The sequence below is a fragment of the Myxocyprinus asiaticus genome, chromosome 11, assembly GCF_019703515.2.
Source record: "Myxocyprinus asiaticus isolate MX2 ecotype Aquarium Trade chromosome 11, UBuf_Myxa_2, whole genome shotgun sequence".
Lineage (NCBI taxonomy): Eukaryota > Metazoa > Chordata > Actinopteri > Cypriniformes > Catostomidae > Myxocyprinus > Myxocyprinus asiaticus.
In genome coordinates this window covers 13,245,914-13,267,120 of record NC_059354.1, presented here as the reverse complement: position 1 = coordinate 13,267,120, position 21,207 = coordinate 13,245,914, and the positions used below count along the sequence as shown (strand labels likewise).

General features: G+C 38.5%; 1 protein-coding gene across 2 annotated transcripts in view; it reads left to right on the top strand.

The window, feature by feature from the left end:
- Positions 1–21,207, top strand: part of LOC127448185 (collagen alpha-2(IV) chain-like) — a 145,811-nt gene that overhangs the window by 87,170 nt on the left and 37,434 nt on the right. For both annotated transcript variants that reach the window (XM_051710532.1, XM_051710531.1), the window contains 17 exons: positions 2,746–2,781; positions 2,898–2,951; positions 3,626–3,661; positions 3,815–3,856; positions 3,937–4,005; positions 4,761–4,805; positions 5,386–5,439; positions 5,536–5,571; positions 5,661–5,705; positions 5,816–5,876; positions 6,091–6,198; positions 7,513–7,665; positions 8,131–8,202; positions 8,472–8,623; positions 8,761–8,833; positions 9,309–9,415; positions 20,633–20,816. In XM_051710532.1, the coding sequence (XP_051566492.1) occupies positions 2,746–2,781; positions 2,898–2,951; positions 3,626–3,661; positions 3,815–3,856; positions 3,937–4,005; positions 4,761–4,805; positions 5,386–5,439; positions 5,536–5,571; positions 5,661–5,705; positions 5,816–5,876; positions 6,091–6,198; positions 7,513–7,665; positions 8,131–8,202; positions 8,472–8,623; positions 8,761–8,833; positions 9,309–9,415; positions 20,633–20,816 (1,327 nt within the window). The remainder of the gene's footprint in view (positions 1–2,745; positions 2,782–2,897; positions 2,952–3,625; positions 3,662–3,814; positions 3,857–3,936; positions 4,006–4,760; positions 4,806–5,385; positions 5,440–5,535; positions 5,572–5,660; positions 5,706–5,815; positions 5,877–6,090; positions 6,199–7,512; positions 7,666–8,130; positions 8,203–8,471; positions 8,624–8,760; positions 8,834–9,308; positions 9,416–20,632; positions 20,817–21,207) is intronic.

Below are 21,207 nucleotides of genomic sequence, written 5' to 3'. Positions count from 1 at the left end.
GCGTGTTTCAAATGCCAATACATTTGATTACGTCACCTGCGCATACCGATGCAGAACGAAAGCATGATTTAGAGTTACAATAATTACTTAAAAAAATTCTCTTTTTTCGCACCAAAAGCGATCGTGTCGCTTAAGAAGACATTAATTTAACAGCTGGTGTTGTATTGATGACCTTTATGCTGACTGTCTGTGATTTTTGGAGCTTCAAAAGAGAAATCTCCATTCACTTGCATTTTAAGGACCTACTGAGCTATAGAGATATTTTTCTATTTTTCTTCAAATGTGTTCTGGTGAAGAAAGAAAATCATACACACCTGGGATATCATGAAGGTGAGTAAATAATGAGAGAATTTACATTTTTGGGTGAACTATCCCTTTAATGTGGATAGTACAGCCTAAATAATTTGGTCTTGGATCAATTTTATGAGAAATCTCTGATATTTGATTGCTGACTTTGGAACCTTGACAAATCTTTGTACAGTGTGAGACATTGTTCGGATCTCCTCTGGAACTCTAGAAAAGACACATGTGGGATTACTGGGGTCTCTTTCTCAGGAGAAAAAGCAGAAAAAGCAGAAGTCTCCATTTGCTCTCCATTTAGTCTCATTGCACTAGAAATAAATCATGTAGATACTGTAACTGATAAAAAAAGAGATCGTCTACATGTTTGTTCTCAGGTAGATAAGAAACAGAGAATTTATTCCATTTAGTGCACTTAATTTTACTTAGTTTTTTTATTATTATTATTTTATGTGTTATATCCATATAATGTTAGTGCCTTGAGTATCCTGGTGTCATTTGAATAAAGACACATGAAGGAGATTGAATGTTGGGGAATAACCGGTCAAGTTATTTGGTACCATTGTGTGTCCAGAAATTGATTAATTCAGAGAGAAGTGAAAAGTTTGGAGGTTTTTGTCTGCATGTTAAAATTGGAGGCCAAGGAGTCAGTCTTTATGGGGTCAGCAGCAAACACGTGTGACAGGTACTCTCGTTTAGACAGACTTTTTACAATCAACATAAAGCCTGGTCTAGTTTGCAGCTTAGAAAATGCAGAATATACAAGAATATACAATTCTACTTATGGATACTGTATCTAGTAGGGCTGGGCGATATATCGAATATTAACGATATAATCGAGATTAATCAAATAATTAATCAAAATAGCATAAAAATAGTGAGTTGGTCATATGTGATTATTAATCCACAAAAGGCTGTGATTTAAAGAAAGATAGTTAAACATGTCTGTGTGTGATTCAGAACAAACCAGTGATGCACTGATCTGTGTGCACACGCATGGCGAAATCAAAGTAATTTACGTTCAAGCATTCGCGCAATTCCAAACATTAGTAATAGTTACAAGTTAATATACAAATCTACAAATGCGGCACAGAATAACAGAAAAGGAGGAGATTGCAGCATTTCAGGAAATGCGGATCATTATAAACTGTCAAATACACAATGGCTGTGTCTCGTTTGGAAGGCTGCATGCTAGGTAGGACGCGTCCTTTGAAGGCTGCAGTATACCGAGTGTCTTCCTTTAAACAAGCCTCGTTTAAACGAGACGGCCTTCCTAGGACAAACGAAAACTGAATGTAACATGGTTGCTATGACAGCACGGCACTCTTTAACAAGCGTGAGTGCTTTGAGTGAGAAGGGAACAAATTCCCTTTAGAAGGGAATGTATGAGGTACATTTTATAATGATATGAAGAGAAAAGAAAATAGATTTTACAGGTGTACTTTTAGTCTAATACTTTATTTTAATTATATATTAATATAATTATACATATTATATACTCTGCACCCATCTACTGAGGTACTTCAACTTGGGAATTAACATTACTTGCATTTGAACATCATATTTATGGGCAAATTGGCATCATTTTTTAGACATTTCCGTTGAAGCAAAGAATTGTGTGTTGTGAGAAGGATACACCCCATGCATCCTCCGAATTCCCGTGAAAGAAGGTTGCATTCGAAGTGTCCTACTCGCTTTTCTGAAACGAGACAGCCTCGATGACGTATGTGGCCGACAAATGCAACCTCTGGAGGACGCATCCTTCCAAACGAGACACAGCCATTGTCTTTGCTGTGTCGAAATAAAAGCTAAATATGACAGCACTTTCGGTGTCAAAATAAAAGCCCCAGGTGGAGAGAACAGAAATATATTATTTTGTATAATACAAATCTAATAATCAGAATAATAATGATAGATCAGCATCATATTATAATAATAAACCTGACGTGTCCCACAGTAATAATTTAGTATTATGCAATATTCAGCTGGGGTTTCAAAAATAAGTCAGTGAAGTAGCTTTGCACACCTTGTTCATTCACAAAAATGTATTAGTAAAAACATTTGAAGGTAAATAATATGTATCACTGTATATGAAATATAAATATAAAGTGCATATCAATGAAAATGCAAAAAACATAATTATCGAGATATATATTGAATCTCGTCAATAGGCTGAAAAATATTAAGATATAATTTTTTAAGACATGTCGCTCAGCCCTAATATCTAGTCAACTTGCTGCTAAAGGCTTGAAAACATTTTTCAAAGATTTATGCCGCTACTGTAAATTGCAATCTTTGGCAAATCCAGTGTTTAGTTCTTCATCAGTAGTGCTCGTTGTATCATCCTTAGATGCGGATTGGTGCAGCCTGACTCCCAGAAATTGTGTATTACACATAAATCAAGCAACATCAAATATGTTCTCATCATTTTCTGTTGTATTACAGGGAGATCCAGGACAGCCAGGCCTTGAAGGATTAATTGTAAGTTTTACTTTATTTTATCCTTTTGTCTTGTGATAATAGAAAATGAGTTGTCATGAATGAAAAGTTGGGGAGAAATCAAGTGTTTCATAAAACATCTCATTTCAATTTGGCAGGGACCAACTGGAAACCCAGGTGGCAGAGGACTGCCAGGAGGACTAGGTCTATGGGTAAGTTAATTTTGCACAAAGTTGTGTAGGTTGCTTTATTTTAAACCTAATACCTCTTCTTCCAACTGACTTATCTATATTATCTATTGTAACAGGGTAGAAGGAAAGGAGGAGGCGAGAACCGGCTTAACGATATAAATAATATTTTAATAATAAACTGAATCAAAAGATGCACGCACGCACGCACGCACGCACGCACGCCGGACAACTGTCCATAACACTCACTCTCTCTCTGTCGCACTGCCGTCTCCAGTCGGCCTTTATCCCTCTCGGGCTAATCAGCCCAATTAGGGGCTGGGTGTGCGGAATCACGACCCGGCCCCGCCCTCCCATATCTATATACTAGTTTGCTTGTTGTTTCTTAAGTGTTTTTTGTTGCTTTGTTATTTCTATTTGGTCCCTACTGAAAGACCATCTTAACCAGTATGCAATTCCCAATTTGGTCTAGGCTGGTTTATTCTGGTTTGGTGCTGGTCTAACTGTTGGACCAGCAGATGCATGTTGTTCACCAGCAAAACTTGACCAACTATGTTGGAGTTTTCGGCAGAGGTCTTATCTTTTAAATTGTATTATTGTGTTTTTATTGCCAATGTGCAGCACTTTGGTATATGCTTACTGTTTTTAAATGCGCTCTGTAAAAAAACTGACCTTGATGTTGTATTGTCTTTCTTTAGGGTCCCCCTGGTATTAAAGGCTTGAAAGGACAAAAGGTGAGCTGTTAAAAATTGAACTACATTTTTTTATATAAGTATTTACCTGCAAACTGAAACTTTTTGTAACAGCACAATATATGGTTTCTTGTAAGTCACTTTGATAAATAGGCATCTTCAAATTGATGTTGTGCATATGTTGCCACTATACAGGGTGAAAGCACTAGGATAATAAAAGGAGTCAAAGGAGAATCGGTGAGAACATTTTTTGTGACTTTTACTAATGTCAAGACTGCACTGGTTTTGCTTAACTTTATGTCATATGCTCATTACAGGGGGATGTTGGAGAGACAGGCCAACCAGGACCTTTCCCACACACCAGACCACCCCCTGCAGATTGGCAGGCAGGACTTTTTCAGAAATGGTTTTTCAGAAAATATTACAAATTGACTTGCTCTCACAGGGGTTCATTGTATTTAAAGGAATATTCCAGGTTCAATACAAGTTTGGCTCAATCGACAGCATTTGTGGCATAATATTGATTACCAAAAAATTCATTTAGACTCGTCCGTCCTTTTCTTTAAAAAAGCATAAATCAAGGTTACTGTGGAGTACTTACAATGGAAGTGAATGTGGCCAATTTTATGGAGGGTTTAAAGGCAGATATATGAAGCTTATAATTTTATAAAAGCACTTACTGTACATTACTTCTGTTAAAATTAATGTATTATTTGAGCTGTTGGTTTATCGTAATTTTTACTGTCATTTTAGGGTTTTAGGGTTTGTTGACATTATATTGTCATGGCAACGAAATTGTAACTTTATACAGAAAAGGTTAGTAAGTGATTTTATCACACTACAATCCTGTTAACACGCATGTCTTGTGGCTATACTTTTGGAAAAGTGAGTATTTTAACATAAAAAAAAATTGGTTTCCATTCACTTCCATTGTAAGTGCCTCACTGTAACCTCGATTTTTGCTTTTTTTAAAGAAAAGGAGAGGCAAGTCAAAATACATTTTTGTGGTAATCAATATTATTCCACAAATGCTGTCGATTGAGCTTAACATGTATTGGACACGGAATACTCCTTTAATAGCATCAGAAGTGGTCTCTACATTAATTTTTATCTCTTTAATATTCTGGGTTTTCTTTAACAGGGTCAAAAAGGCGAGAGAGGATATAAAGGAGAACCAGGAGATGTGGTAGGTGACATAAAATCTTGGTGAACATACAATAAGGTTTTAATCAATAACATGAACTAACAGTGAATAATACTTGTACAGCACTTAGTAATCCTATGTTAGTTTCAACATGTACAGTACATTTGTTTTTATTAAATATTGTATACATTGACATTTACTTAATGCATTAAGGACAAACATATACAATGAGCAATTGTATTTTTATAAATTAACATTAACTAAGATTAAAAAATGCTGTTCAAAATGTTTTTCATTGTTTGGTGCATCATACCAAATGCATTTACTAATGTTGCTTGACTTCCTCCAACACAGTGATTCCTCCTGCAAGTTATCTGCTGAATATCCAGAGTGGAAAAAACAGACCACTCATAGAAAAATGTATAAAACGCTCAATATGGTAGCTTTTGGAATAGAGGATATAAGAGCCAAATGCCTTTTTGATAAAGGCATATGCGCATGTTCATTAGCTGGATCAGCCTAAAAAACACAGGGATACATTCACTAAATGGTTGCGGTTCACTCCCTGCCTGCAAAGCAGTTTTACCTGGCATGATAATCTTTTCTTTGTTGATTATTATAGGAACCTATGTCAGTCAAAGGAGAGGATGGTGTTACTGGGTTTATGGGACTGCAGGTATGAAAACTTGTTAAGCAATTAAGTGCTGAAATCTGAAATCACTCATCAGTAGTCTATGCAAAAAATGTAACCAGTTACTATTACTAATTTCAGGGAAGCCCAGGATTTAATGGCTGGCCCGGACCTAGGGTATATTATTTTGTATATTAATTTAACAGAAATGTACTCTATTTTTATCTACTTTAAGCCTTTCTTAAAGTGTCTCTCTATTCCTACAGGGTGACAATGGACTACCAGGTTTCCCAGGAAATACTGGCCCCAAGGTTATAAATGCTTCCCTGTTTTTGTTTAGTGCTATTTTATGCTTGGCATCATAATTTACCATTTAGTCTCGATCATATGCTGTATTTCCTAAATGTTTATCTTTCAATAGGGGGACAGAGGAGAACCCGGAGAGCTGATATTCACAGAACGTCCATTTTACAATGCCGAGGGTACTATAAAGAAAGCCTTTTTGTATAGTATTTATTCTTAATTTAAATAGCACTGAGATTAAACCAGTTTGATATTACATCTCCCCTTTTTTTTAAGGTTTTTCACCTCTAAATCCTAATCTAACTTTCATTATACAGGGGAACTTCTATTGCTAGATTCTCAAAATATTTCATACTCTCTCCATCTTTCTCTGTCTTTGTTGTGGTCATATAGTGGGTCCTCCAGGACCTCCAGGAGAGCGTGGCCCAATAGGAAATCGTGGTCCTATGGGTGCTAAAGGACTGTCAGGTCCCCCAGGCCCCCCTGCTTCTGAACAAACAGGTATTCCATGAGTAGCCCTAATCTAACCATTAAAGGAACAGTTCACCCACAAATCACTCCAAACCTTTATGACTTTCTTCCTTGGAAAACAAAACAGGTTTAGTAGAATGTTGACAGCATACAATGACTGTGGGTGTTCAACATCCAAATAGCACAAAAAGCAAGTCGATTCAAGTTGTTTTTATTTGTATAGCGCAAATCGTTTCAAAGCAGCTTTACAGAAAATTATCTTGTAACAGAAAATGATGCAGTAAGTCATGCATTGTGCGGTTTGATTTAAAAAAGCACCATAAAAGTACCTTTACACTATATTTATTCCATTATATTTCAAGTCTTCTGAAGTCGTTTGATAGCTTATGACTACGTGAAGAACAGAGCCAAATTCAAACCTTCAGTTTCAAACCTTCTTATATAAGAGCTGCAATGGAGGGAGAGATTTTATAGAGTATAGAGTATAACACGAATAATAATTAATAATTCAGTAAGTAAAATGCAATAAAATCTTGGAAGAGTATTTCTTGAAAGTATACTGAATAGCATTTTAATGTGCATTGACTTTAAAGATACACACAGTAACTTTTTGAATATGTTGTCTTAGACTTGGATGCAGCATCATTTAAATGAAATAGATTTCAGTTACTGATGCCATTGAAGAAATACACTATTCACAGTCAGCCATGATTAGTTTATTACATGAGTGAAAGTGTCCAATAACAGTGCGGTTACTGAGATCAAGCGAGTAGTATATTGGCTGGTCATGTGATCCTAACATGGCCGCCCTCATAAGGGGACCCTCTTCATGTGGAATAAAACAGTTTCTTTAAAGTTACTGATATGAATGGAGTCTTCTTCATGTGTATGGTCATGATTTTATACAAATGTTTCAAATGTTTGATTCTTTAGGAGGAAAACCTTTTTAATGAGGAAAAACCTTTAAATGTAATTTCTAGTAACACACTAACGTTAACATGATAATCAAGTATACTTTTGTTTAAATGTGATTTTAATATGGTCAGTCAATCCAATCAATTCTACAACATGCTATTTTCAACTACAGTAAAGCATTATTAATAATTCATTTGTATAATTTTATTTAAAATGTACTTTCAAGAGAATATTCTGAGGATGACATTAAAAAGTGTACTTAAACATGTTAAGACACATTCTCATGAAAGTGTATTACCTTAAGTTAACTGATACCTGAAGTATCCTTTAAATTCATTAAAATTATTCTACTTACAGGTAATATAAGAAAAACAATGTACTTTAAATTTCAACTTCACACTGAAAACAAGTGTACTTCTTTTTCGCAAGGGACATTTGTTCTGTGGGGCCCAGAGGGACCAAGAGGAACAAAGGGAAAGAAAGGCGAAGCTGGAGAACCTGGTACACCTGCCACTCAGCCCGGCCCACCTGGCTTTGATGGGCAGCCTGGAGTCCGTGGACCACCTGGACCCAAGGGATCAGGTAAGTGCGTTAATTACACTCAAGGTTTGGGCAAAATTGAGAATTTAAAGATTGCTTCCTGTTTGAAGTTGGAATTTGAATTTGAATCACAGGTAGAGGAACTTATTCATTTGGAATTCAGGGAAATTCCATTCAAGTTTAGCATTGAAATGGAATTTAAAAGACATTCACAATTCAATTCTAAAAGGCACACAAACCTGTTACACTCATCAACTGTGTTTTTTTTTTTAAAATCATAAATGTTTCTGGTGCCTTCAGAAAATGTGAATCAATATGCTAATCAAGCATTTTATTAAAACAATGTAGACATTCAGTATATTGTGTATGTTTATTAGATACAATGAGGAAATCCTAAAAGTGTTAACTTTTCCAATTGATCCACTTAGCTAAAAAGTAATTCTGAAAACTACTGAACGAAAAAGTGCTGAGGTCTTTATCATTGACTATTATTATGTACTGATTCAGTGGAAGACTATTTCAAAGGTGCACCAGGACCCCGTGGACGTCCAGGGAATGCTGGGAAAAAGGGACCAAAGGGTATGACATTGCCAACAAGTTTGCTTAAGCAACGAGTGCAGATGTTAATGTTCCATGTAACTACTAGTTGTATGGTCAAGGTTAAATTTTTAAAGCAAGGTATTTTTGTCATGTTTTGGGAAAACATTTGTTGGTCATTTTTCAGAGCATTAAAAATAATTATCTTTTTCTTCTCTGGACACATATAGTGTTTCATGTTCTATATGTGTTGACGTGTCAGACTTTGCTAATGCTGCTGTCCTTTCTATATGTTTTTATAATTTTACCAGGTGACCATGGGCTTTGTGAATGCCAGATCAAATCTTCTCCGCCTGGTGCTCCGGGCCCCTTTGGTGAGCTTGGTGACTCTGGCATGGCGGGCGAGTGGGGTCAGCAGGGTGATCAAGGTGACCCAGGACCCAGAGGCAATGATGGTGTACCTGTAAGTAGACGTATACCATTTGATTGAGCTCTGTGGCATGCCTTGTTCAGGTCACATGAGATAAAAAAATAAAAAATGCAATTCTGTTCCTCTTGCTTTCTGTAAAACATTTGCAATCATTTTTTCAATTTTTGGAGGGTTTTCCTGGTGCTCGAGGGGAGCCTGGACCCAAGGGGAGAAAAGGAGAGTTGACCGCAGCTACAGTGAAAGGTGAAATAGTCATTCATTATATTACAGATTACAAATAAAATGAAAGCTGAAGGGTGCAAGGGTGTTTCAGTGTTAAAATGCTTTCTCCCATCCCAGCTTAAAATGCAGAGACAACTATAAGTAAACATTTGTAGGTTGATTTCCCTGAAAAATGTTAATACTGTAGCTCTGTGCCACTATCAAAACATAACTCTATTTGTTTGACCATGCCGACCTGCCCGACACAGCAACATTGTCTCAACCAATGGCATGACTTTGGTGTGGGGCTAGGTGTTTTTTGTTTTTTTGTTTTTTTACCAATGGAAGATAGAGGGACTGATCGGGATACCTGTTTGAAAACATTATTTTTGTAATTACGTTTGGTGACACTAATGGCGCAGAAATTGCACACTTCATCTTTAAAAGAATAGATAACAGAGAGGAGGGTATACTTGAGAAAAATATATAATATTTTGTCTATGCTTGTGAAATGTAGGATTAACAGGTGACCCAGGGGACCCAGGTGCTAGTGGTTTCCAAGGAGAGCAGGGGAGTCCTGGGCGTAATGGAGAAAATGGTGCACCTGGTCTGCAAGGACATGTTGTGAGTCCCAAACATACCACTAATCAGAAGGCAGCAACTGCATTGTTGAGTACATATTATGTATAAACATATAGATGTGGTGCCAGTCTTCACCTAATGCATTTATAAAGCTGCTTATCGCAGAGGTATGTCTAACAATGAGGTCTATAATAGCTGCAAATGGTGTAAGCATACCCATATAATGAAATTATACGATATTTAATCAGAATACCTGCCAACTTTTAACTGGACCTCATTAAAGGCTGGATTACACTACACAAATTTAACGCCGATTTCAGCCTATTTTCAGTCGGGCCGCGTTGGTGCCACACAGTCTGCAGATTTTGGGAAAGTCTGAGGCTGAAAAAATTGCATAGTATATGATGGTTACTGACCAAGGTTACTAAAATAAAAATAATCGTAAAAAATATTTAGTATTAGTTTTTGTTGCGATAGGTTTTTAAACCTTTTAAATCCACTATCACCTTAACATGAAGATAGGCAGCGATAGCACTAGCAGATGGCCTATTGCGCTCATTACTAGGGCTGTTCAATACCAGAAATTTGGTAATCAACTCCAATTCCTGGTTTTAAGAGTCAATTCCAGACTAATTTTTTCGAGTATTTTCAGATTCCGAAAAAACAAAAAAAACAAAACAGGAGGTAAAAGTTATATCTCATAATAAACAGCTCACTACAAAGCGTTCTTTGTTCTATTTATAATATCAAGAATGATATTTAGGCCTACTATTAATAGCTCCTTTCTAAATTTAAATCAGGGCCTACATGCACATACCAAAGCACAATGCTTAAAGATAAATTTGAGGGAAGTTTGAGTAGATGCGCCTGTATTTCAAAGAACTATCACATATAATGTTAAAAGCATCATTCAACCTACATTGAAATTGTGCGTTATCACTCATGAGTTTTTGTTATAAATAGGTTTATATTAGAATGTACAGTAATTGTCCACTACCATTTGTACACTGAATAAAATGTGCAAACAATACACACTTCAGTTTTATTTAAAAATCCAGGTTGTTGTACTGGTTTATTTCATACAATCTAAAAAATATACATTTTATAACGTGTATTTACATTATTTTTTATTTTTTATTTATTTATTTTTTATTTCATAAAATTAATTAAAAATAAAATCGTGTCAAATGTAGGCTAATAAAAAAATATATATATGAAAAAGGTTTTAAAACACTGTAAAAATGTGGAGAACGAGTAGAGAAGTGTTAGATTCTTGCTTTTATAAGTGCAGCACATTGATCAATTAAACTTCAACATACTGATTTATGTGAACTGGGAAGCTGACTCAACTCTGCCATCTTCTTGTTGCAGACTTAAGTTGTAACATCGGGGAAAATGTTATTGTATGCCAATTTACAGTCACAAATTTGGCATGTTGATTAAAACTTTAATCCAAAGTAAAATACTGTCAGACTATACAGGTCTGGAAAGCAGATGTATTGAAGGGCTTGTGTGATTGCTTCATACAGATGAACAAACGGAGTGGATTTACAGATGCTGACAGACTACAAAAGACTCAGAGTCAGGTTGATGATCGTTAAGATGCAGTCATTTTATAATCCTTTTTTTTTATTATTGTATTAGTGCTGTTAGGCTTCTGAAATGTGTAGTTCAGTGGTCGAGGAAATAAACGCAGTCTGAAAATATCAACCAGTTTCCCTGAAAGGAATCGACTCCAGCTCGATTCCAATGTTTCAAGTCGATTCTCGATTCCCAACGCCTCAGAATCGATTCTTTTTGGAATAAATTCCCAGCCCTACTCATTACATTAGTCTGGTATCGATTGCAGTGAAGGGAAGATCTCTTATTGCATTGCACGATGATTTGACGATACTTTCATTCTAGTTTTGTAGCAATCCGCTCAGAATCAATCTGGTTACCATGACAACGAATCAAGCGCTTGGCGCTCTCTGCTGCTCTCTGTCATCATCCAACGCAAATGTTGGGGGGGTTGGGGGGGTGACGTTCGCACTCAATCGCCATGCCCTACATGGACAGATTTGACAATTGTGCACCTTCTCTGTGTTTACATCAACGTCTCCCGCTGAACATGTTTTCATGCGCCCCTTCCCGAGAACATAGACAGGGGAGAATACGGTGGAGGATGCCGCCACTGAGGCAAATAGATTGATTTCTGCTTTGCCGAATATTTCCCAAATCCTCAATACAGTTTGAGGGTGAAGTCTCCTGAATTCCGTCTTGGCGGTTTATATATGCCACAACTGTCATGTTGTCTGAGCGAACCAGGACATGACAGTTTGCTGTTTCTGACTGAAAATTCTTTAAGGCTAGAAATGCAGTCGATAGCTCTAGGCGCCGCATGACAACTTGCCCCAGCGCAACACCTCGTTGGTAAAATGCAGGAGGTGTCCATGGTGCTAAAGCAGCTATACAGCGGCGGGATATAGTGATGCGCATGCACCCTTGGCGCCAAGCACGTCGTGGCACATGGTGCTTCAGCCAGCACTCAAGAGGTCTCATGTGTAAGAGACCTAATGGAATGATGATGGATGCCGCTGCCACAAATCCCATTGCTTTCTTAAACAGCTTCAGTGGAAGTGTTCTCCCCAGTTTGAACTGAGACAGACACTGTAGAATGGCTGAAGCAGTAAGTCACTGTGCTGGCATAACAAAGTCTCTGATTGCACCAGTAACAGCCAATCGTCGAGGTAGTTCAAGATGTGTACGCCGCTTAATCTCGGAGGGGCGAGAACCACATCGATGCACTTTGTGAATGTGCGAGGAGCCAGAGACAGTCCGAAGGGCAGGTCTTTCAATTGATATGGTGTTCCCTCGAACGCTGATCTCAAAAACATCCTGTGATGTCATAAAATTTGAATATGAAAGGACGCATCCTTCAGATCTATCGAATCAAACTAATCATGTGGGCGTACATGTGATTTAAAATCCATTTCTGAATGAGTAATAATTTTGAATGGGCGCTTTATGAGTGCACGATTTAAATGTCTCAGATCCAGGATTGGCCAAAGTCCACCGTCTTTCTTTGGAACAAGAAAATAACGGCTGTAAAACCCTTTTGGTGCTTGAAAATTTGACAATCTCTATAGCGTTTTTCACAATGAGATTGTGTATTGCAGCTCGTAACACTGGCGGGTCTTCGGGTGAAACCGTGGAAGACAGAACGCTGTTGAAATGGGTGGCCGGCGTGCAAATTGGATCGTATAACCATGTTCGATTGTTGTTTGCACCCATTCTGAAATATCCGTTAGGGCTCACCACGCATCCGCATAATGGGACAGAGGGCAATTTGGTTTGCTCACTGGATGAAATGATGTGATGCTCACTATAGGGCAGCGGTTGCAATTAATGTGTGTGCTTTTGAAGAGGAAAAGGGCTCTTTTTTTGAGAATGTGTGAGCATCTTGTGCATTTGCAATGAGTGCTGTATTCTTTTTTGCACTTATTGCATTTTTTATTGCATTTATTTGAGTGCAAGACACAGAAACAACATTTTGAACAATATTGTGAACAACAATATTCCTTTCCCAGTGTCAAACAGTGTTTTGTGTCTCCAGTCGAGCCTTTTTTAGAGCAGACCTGGAGGGATCCACAGGCTTTGCTTTCCGCTTCAAAGGGTTGTGCCTGTCAGGAGCGATTTGCTGCGCATGCTGATACGCAGGTGCCGGTGAGGCAGCAGGTATGGGGCTTTTAGTCGGGTGCTGGATCGAAACAGAACAAACAGCTGTGATATACTCCATTTGGGCATAAAGTGTCTCATAGCCTGTGACTGCTGCTGAGTCGCGACTTAACGCTCAGCAAACTTATTCACAGATCCGCCAAAGAGGCCAGCTGGAGACACTGGAGCATCCAAAAGAGTGGCTTTTTCCTTATCACTAATTTCTGTGAGGGTCAACCATATATACCGATCCAGAAATGCCAGGTTGCCCATGGACTTGCTGATGGCCTGCGTAGTGACTTTCGTGGCATGCAGCGTTAAGTCTGTTGTGGTGCGGAGCTCTTTGAATGTCTCTGGATCGAAGCCGTGCTCATACATTTTCCTGAGGAGCTTGGCTTGAAATACCTGGAGCACCGCCATTGTGTGGAGTGCTGATCCATCTTGTCCTGCCGCTGAGTAAGCTTTTCCCACCAGTGCTGACTTTTGTCGACACAGTTTGGAAGGATGTATGGGGTGTGATTTCCACGGCCTGTTACTCACTGGGCAGAGGTGTGCCGCTACTGCCTCCTCCACATGGGGTAATTGGGCATAACCATTTTCTTCCCTGTGATCCACATTAAAGAGGATGGCGTCACTGCGCGAGCACATCAAGAAGGGCGTATGCCAAGACTTAGTTCGTTATGAACTTCGGGGAAGAATGGGGCAGATTTGCGGGACGCTGCCGTTTGACGGCGTCCGGACTGCAGGAACCATTCATCAAGGCGAAACTGTTCAGGTTCCTCTGAGGGAGACAACTCGAGGTGAAGCTCTTCAACCGCCCTTGTAAGGATGCAGAGCATCTCCCTGTCAGTGGTGCATGCACGTTCCTCTCCCTCGCTGGGGGAGGGGTGGCAGCATCATCCACTGATCATCCCCAGCGTCAGAACAGCTGCACGTGACGAGGCCACCCGCTCTTTCAGAAGGTCGGAGCTCGTCTCGCACATAACGTATCTGAAAACATGCACTTTGGAGAGGTTTAGGGGCTCGCGGGGCGTGTGCCGCCACGAGGACCACATCAAAGTCATCCTGCTCGACCTCACGGCCCCGCCGTGCCTCCTTGTGTAAATCCTCTGGTATCACAGAAGAGGCGGTTGGAGGGCTCATGAGGCTGAATTGTCCCTCAGAACGAGGGTGATTCATGAGCGAATCATTTTGAGACTCATGCCCTCGCAGGGAGGACAGTCTGTCTCTATGAGAGCTGACTCTGCGTGGGCACAGCATGTGCCTCTCGCACAAGGAACACTTATGGAACAACATCTTTAAAAAGACGTGAACACGTAAGTGACTCTTTTAGATATATAAATTAATATACAGTTGTGCTCAAAAGTTTGCATACCCTGGCAGAAAGTGTGAAATTTTGGCATTGATTTTGAAAATATGACTGATCATGAAATATATGTCTTTTATATAAGGATAGTGATCATATGAAGCCATTTATTATCACATAGTTGTTTGGCTTCTTTTTAAATCATAATGATAACAGAAATCACCCAAATGGCCCTGATCAAAAGTTTACATACCCTTACATGTTTGGCCTTGTTACAGACACACAAGGTGACACACAGGTTTAAATGGCAATTAAAGGTTAATTTCCCACACCTGTGGCTTTTTAAATTGCAATTAGTGTCTGTGTATAAATGGTCAATGAGTTTGTTAGCTCTCATGTGGATGCACTGAGCAGGCTAGATACTGAGCCATGGGGAGCAGAAAAGAACTGTCAAAAGACCTGCGTAACAAGGTAATGGAACTTATAAAGATGGAAAAGGATATAAAAAGATATCCAAAGCCTTGAAAATGCTAGCCAATACAGTTCAATCACTTATTAAAAGTGGAAAATTCAGGGATCTCTTGATACCAAGCCAAGGTCAGGTAGACCAAGAAAGATTTCAGCCACAACTGCCAGAAGAATTGTTCGGGATACAAAGAAAAACCCATAGGTAAACTCAGGAGAAATACAGGCTGCTCTGGAAAAAGAGGTGTGGTTGTTTCAAGGAGCACAATACGATGATACTTGAAAAAAAATTAGCTGCATGGTCAAGTTGCCAGAAAGAAGCCTTTACTGTGCCAATGCCACAAAAAAAACCTTGACATGCCTCACAGCTTCTGGCACGCTGTAATTTGGAGTGACGAGACCAAAATAGAGCTTTATGGTCACAACCATAAGCACTATGTTTGGAGAGGGGTCAACAAGGCCTATAGTGAAAAGAATACCATTCCCACTGTGAAGCATGGTGGTGGCTCACTGATGTTTTGGGGGTGTGTGAGCTCTAAAGGCATGGGGAATCTTGTGAAAATTGATGGCAAGATGAATGCAGCATGTTATCAGAAAATACTGGCAGACAATTTGCATTCTTCTGCACAAAAGCTGCGCATAGGACGCTCTTGGACTTTCCAACACGACAATGACCCTAAGCACAAGGCCAAGTTGACCCTCCAGTGGTTACAGCAGAAAAAGGTGAAGGTTCTGGAGTGGCCATCACAGTCTCCTGACCTTAATATCATCAAGCCACACTGGGGAGATCTCAAACAAGTGGTTCATGCAAGATGACCAAAGACTTTGCATGACCTGGAGGCATTTTGCCAAGATGAATGGGGAGCTATACCACCTGCAAGAATTTGGGGCCTCATAGACAACTATTACAAAAGACTGCACGCTGTCATTGATGCTAAAGGGAACAATACACAGTATTAAGAACTAAGGGTATGCAGACTTTTGAACAGGGGTCATTTCATTTTTTTCTTTGTTGCCATGTTTTGTTTTATGATTGTGTAATTCTGTTATAACCTACAGTTGAATATGAATCCCATAAGAAATAAAAGAAATGTGTTTTGCCTGCTCACTCATGTTTTCTTTAAAAATGGTACATATATTACCAATTCTCCAAGGGTATGCAAACTTTTGAGCACAACTGTATATTTATATTTATATCACACAATATACAATACACAATTGCTTTGTAAGGATACACAAACCCTGCCGAAACACTGCTGGGAATCAGGATGCTGAGGCCCGTTCACCAGCAAAGCATCAATCAGCGAGGCAGTGTGATGTTCGCCGGTGCACTGCAGGGGAGCGGAAACTCTCTTCCCGTGAAGATTAGAAGGTAGAGGGCTTCTAGACAAGATGATCGCTGTCTTGAAAGAAGAAATTCTGAGGAAATGGTGTTTGTGCACCTGTTTTTATAGCGGACAGTTTCACGCCAAAACTGGCAGGGCTCAAACACCATAGCCAATATTAGAATATTGGCGTTATTGTAGAGAGGTTTCAACTAGATCGTTGAAGAAGGCACTCCCCATATGCATTACTACGCAATATCGAGTGTATTGAGTCGTACGGGAAACCGTAGACTTTGTCAATTCTAACCAGTCTGGCCATTCTCTGTTGACCTCTCTCATCAACAAAGCATTTCCATCCACAGTACAGCCGCTCACTGGATTTTTTGTTTTGTTTTTGGCACCATTCTGAATAAATTCTAGAGACTGTTGTGTTTGAAAATCCCAGGAGATCAACAGTTACAGAAATACTCAAACCAACCCCTCTATATATATATATATATATATATATATATATATATATATATATATATATATATATATATATATAAAATATATTTGCATGTATCGCGAACCCCTCATGTGTCCCAGTTTGAGACATTCAAAATCTGGTCACCCTATAGAAAACACACTAGCCGTGTCTGGGACTTCAATTATGACACATTTGAACCTTTATTGGAATGACTGTTCATTGTGTTGCCAATGCATGATGTTAAAGCAAAGAGAACAGAAACAATATAATATCCAGTAATTTATTCTGACTTTCTCTCTCTCTCTCCCCCCCCACACATACACACACACACAGTCTTTTCACTCATTCTGTCTTATACCGTCAATCAGTGATTTGTTTTACATTTCACTTGTAATTGGTATAGAGTTTTGTTTGTTGTTCAGTTTTCAGAGTTGCGACAAGACTTACTTTCTCATGTCAAATGCACTAAAGAGGACTTTGTGGTTAAAGTTCGGTAAAAAAGAAGCATTTTTAAATCAGAATGTGTTTTCTTGTACTGTAATATCATTAATGAAATTCACTTGGTCTTATTAAAATTACGATTTTTAATATTATAAGTATTATTTACAAACTGTACATTTGGGTGTCCAGCTATACGACCCACGTTGCACGAATGCCTGTTTTCCCCATTCTATATGCATCACTTGATATAAAAACTAAATGTAATGAAAAACTAAAACTAAACTAAAGCTAACAAAGAACTAACACACAAAACAAAAACTAAACTAAATTGGAGCAAAAATTTTAAAACAAAATAGAAATAAAAACTAAATTTAAAACTATTATAACCTCTTACCCTCTGACTATGATTCCATTTAAATCGAGGACATAAAATGTGTTTTACATTTTTAACCCTCCTGTGGTGTACTGGTAATTTTTGACCTGTTTAAGAGTTAAAAACAGTGGTCAAAGTGCTTTTGGGTTATCCTCAACATCGACTAAATGAATTAATTATATATATATATATATATATATATATATATATATATATATATATATATATATATATATATATTACACACAAAATTAAGGTTTTTGTAATATTTGCTTATATTTATGGAATGTCAAACATTCGCCCGCACCTGTTATGTTCTGATCAAATCTGATCCGGGGTAAATACTGCTGAGGGCTTTTCACACTTGAAATCGGTAACCCCTGGTTATTCTAAACACCAGGTAAATGGAATCCTGGGTTATCCTGTTTCATGTTTCACACTGTTCATACTTAACCCTGTATTCATTTTAATCCTGGGTATTCATGTTCCGATGTTTCACACTGTACACTCGTAAACCCCAGGTTAGCATTCTTATTTGCATATTTGCTGTGTCGATAACAATGATTGGACAAATGCAGCTTGTGATGGACACAACCTGTCAGTGGAGCTGCTCTCCTCTTCTTTGAAATGTCGCCAAGCAAATCAGCTTTTTTTGTCTTTCGTCTTCTGAAATATGCCACAGAAACACTGAATACTGTCTCTTCATCACGGCAGTTATCATGTTTGCCACTACTGTTTGACACTACCAGATTCCCTCAGACGGAGAAGGTAAACAGCGTGATAAGTTTCAGCTATGGTACAAAGCACATGAATATTTAATGAGGTAAATACTGAGGCTTTTTTTGATCGGTTATCTGTTGCTAAACAACTTTCTGAAACATTCTAACACCACATCGTTTCACAGTATATACCTTTGGCACCGCAACGTGGGGTTAACCCCGCAACTGCGGCGCTAACCCTGCTCCAGAGTGGTAAAAAGTGGTGCCAACACCCTTACAAAATTACAAGTGTGAAAACTTTGCTTTACCTGGGGTTAAAAGCAGGGTTTAGAATGAAGATAACCTGGGGTTAAGCGCAGCGTGAAACGCCCTCAGGTTTTCAATGCAGCTGTGAAGCTTCTCTTGAGTGAAGAGTGTCACTATCTCTGTAACTTTCTCTCTCACACACACACACACACACACAAAAGCCTGTTGTACCATATTTGATAAACTAATTTCAAAATTATTTTTCTATAAAATAATTAATGAGTTTTAACCAAGTACAAGCTGCTTCAATTCATCAAATACTCATTTTGAAATATCAGTAATAATATAAAATGATGTAAAGCAGGGGTCGGCAACCTATGGCACGCATGCCAGAGGGGTAATCACGCCAACAACAGCGAGAGAGGAGTAGACTAGTTTATTTGAAAATATATGAAAATATGAAATTCCACACCTGCATTCCAATCTACTTCTTAATGTAGTCCTTCCTCATGATCACACAGTGTGTTTTCATCAGCTGAATGGGAGGCTAAACAAAAAGTTAAAATGTGATGAGACTCGAACTGCACATGCAAGCCATTCGCGCCATCACAAGCCGATCAACTATTTAGCCCTTTTCGATGAATCGCACCTGCAAAATCCTAAAACTTTATTTCCACAGCACAGCCATTGACCAGGAAAATATAAAATGGCACTCCAAGTCAACAATTTTGCCGACCCCTGATGTAAAGGCTTTAATAAATCATGTATCAAATATACTATGCATAGCTCTATAGGATTAACATTTTCAGACATTACACACACCTACACATACTGCCAAAACTGTGTTTAGTGCACACATGACACACACATAGTCAGTTATTTCTAGTTTAACTGCACAGTGTTGATTTGACAATGCTGGCAAAGTATTGAATCACAGTAATAAATGCTCTTTTTTACAATATTCCGATTGTTGTAATTTTGCTAAATATAAACCATGATTTAGTTTTTCTTTCAAACAGATCAAATTTGTAAGTAATCTAAGTATCAGCTTATTTTACGTAATGTAAATCCTTACAGTAAAGCTAAGGATTTCTGTATATTTCTATACACGAGTAGTACCACAACTGACATATAGTTGGCACTTATTCCTTTTAAAATGATACTATGTAAGCCTGTGTTCAGTGTGAAAACATGTAGGTAAACCTATGCCAGTTTTCATGTTCATAATTTATAGATGAGTGTGCTGTATATCTAATATAAATCTATTGAACTCTATATGGGTAATTTCTGACCTGAACATCACAGATGTTATTATTTTTAAACATAACAGAAGGGTTAAGCCAACTATTCATGACTACAGTGGAAATCTCGTAGTGTATGATGGACTCCAGGACTCAAATCTGAAGTCATGTGATAAGCAGCTAATGCAAATTGACCACGCAAGTAAAACAGAGATGCAGAAGAAGCACTCTAGTGGAGTTCGACTTTTAACGGCACTCTCCTCAAACACGCATTCTAGTCACTCTAGAGGTCATACTGACCGTGTCTTCCCACCCAGTTTAGCATACCCTGCTAAAAAATCCAGCATTGCTGGTCACCAGCTTAAGTTTTGTTTGTGTGCTGATCCCCTAGCATGGCATGCTGGTGTGCTGGTGACCCTACCAGGCTTTTTTATTTGCTAAACCAGCTTCACCTGAAAGACTATGATGGTTGGGTTGGTTTTGCTGGTGAAAAGCAAGGCTATGCTGGTCCACCAGTTAGACCAGGACCAAATCTGCCACATTAACCAGCATTAACCATGGGAATTTCATGCTGGTTAAGATGGATTTTTTTAGCAGGGTAGTGTAACAGCAACAACAATAAAAAGTTCCCATATCCATGTTTGTTTACATAATTTATGCATCTCCTAGAGCGGAAGGACTTGTGTTTCTGCATGCCTTTGTGATCAGATCGGATCAACTTGACTGTCGAGTAGTGTGTGATCACAAGTCCTTTGGTGTGTTGCCCAGTTTTTGTCTGTAGCAATTTCAAGTCGCTAAGTGCTGCCTAGTACTTATAAAATCTGTTCAAACTTTAAAAGTTGTGTTGTGTAATCCAGCCTTAAGAAATATTATTTTTTCCTGCCATATTTGTGTATTTATTCCATATTCCAGCAGGGGCTAACTCAACCATGCTAACCAGCTACAATTGCACCCCCCCCCCCCCCCATATTCCTGCAGGGAGAAGGTCCAGTAGGGGAGCCTGGAGAGAAGGGCTACCCGGGACGGCCGGGTCTCCCAGGTTTAACAGGCCCAGCTGGGGAACCTGGTCAAGTTCTCGGAGCAACCAAAGGTACAAAGGGCCTTCCTGGAGATGAAGGAAGAATTGGTATTGATGGAAATCCAGGGTTGCCTGGCGCTTCAGGTATGAAAATATACTGAGATTCCTCTCAATCTGTTCTACACTTTCACCCCTTTTATCACATAAAGTGGACTACAAAAGTCTGAGCCCACTAGTGGGAATGCTTCTGTTTTGCATTTTTCTAATTCTTTTTTTACACCACAAATTATATCAGTAAAACTTTTTGAGTAAAAAGTTAAAATTTGAATATTAATGAATTTCAAAATATTATTATTTGGTTTGTCCCCCCTTTTGCTTTAATGACAGCATGCACTCAAGCTGGCATGATAGACTCCATATGTTTGTGCAAAACTTTATACTTAATGTTTTACTAGCATGATATAAGAATGTTCCAATGAGCATCTTGTGGGGTCCAATGGAAGCAAGAAAATCTGACCTTTTGTACAAAAAAAGT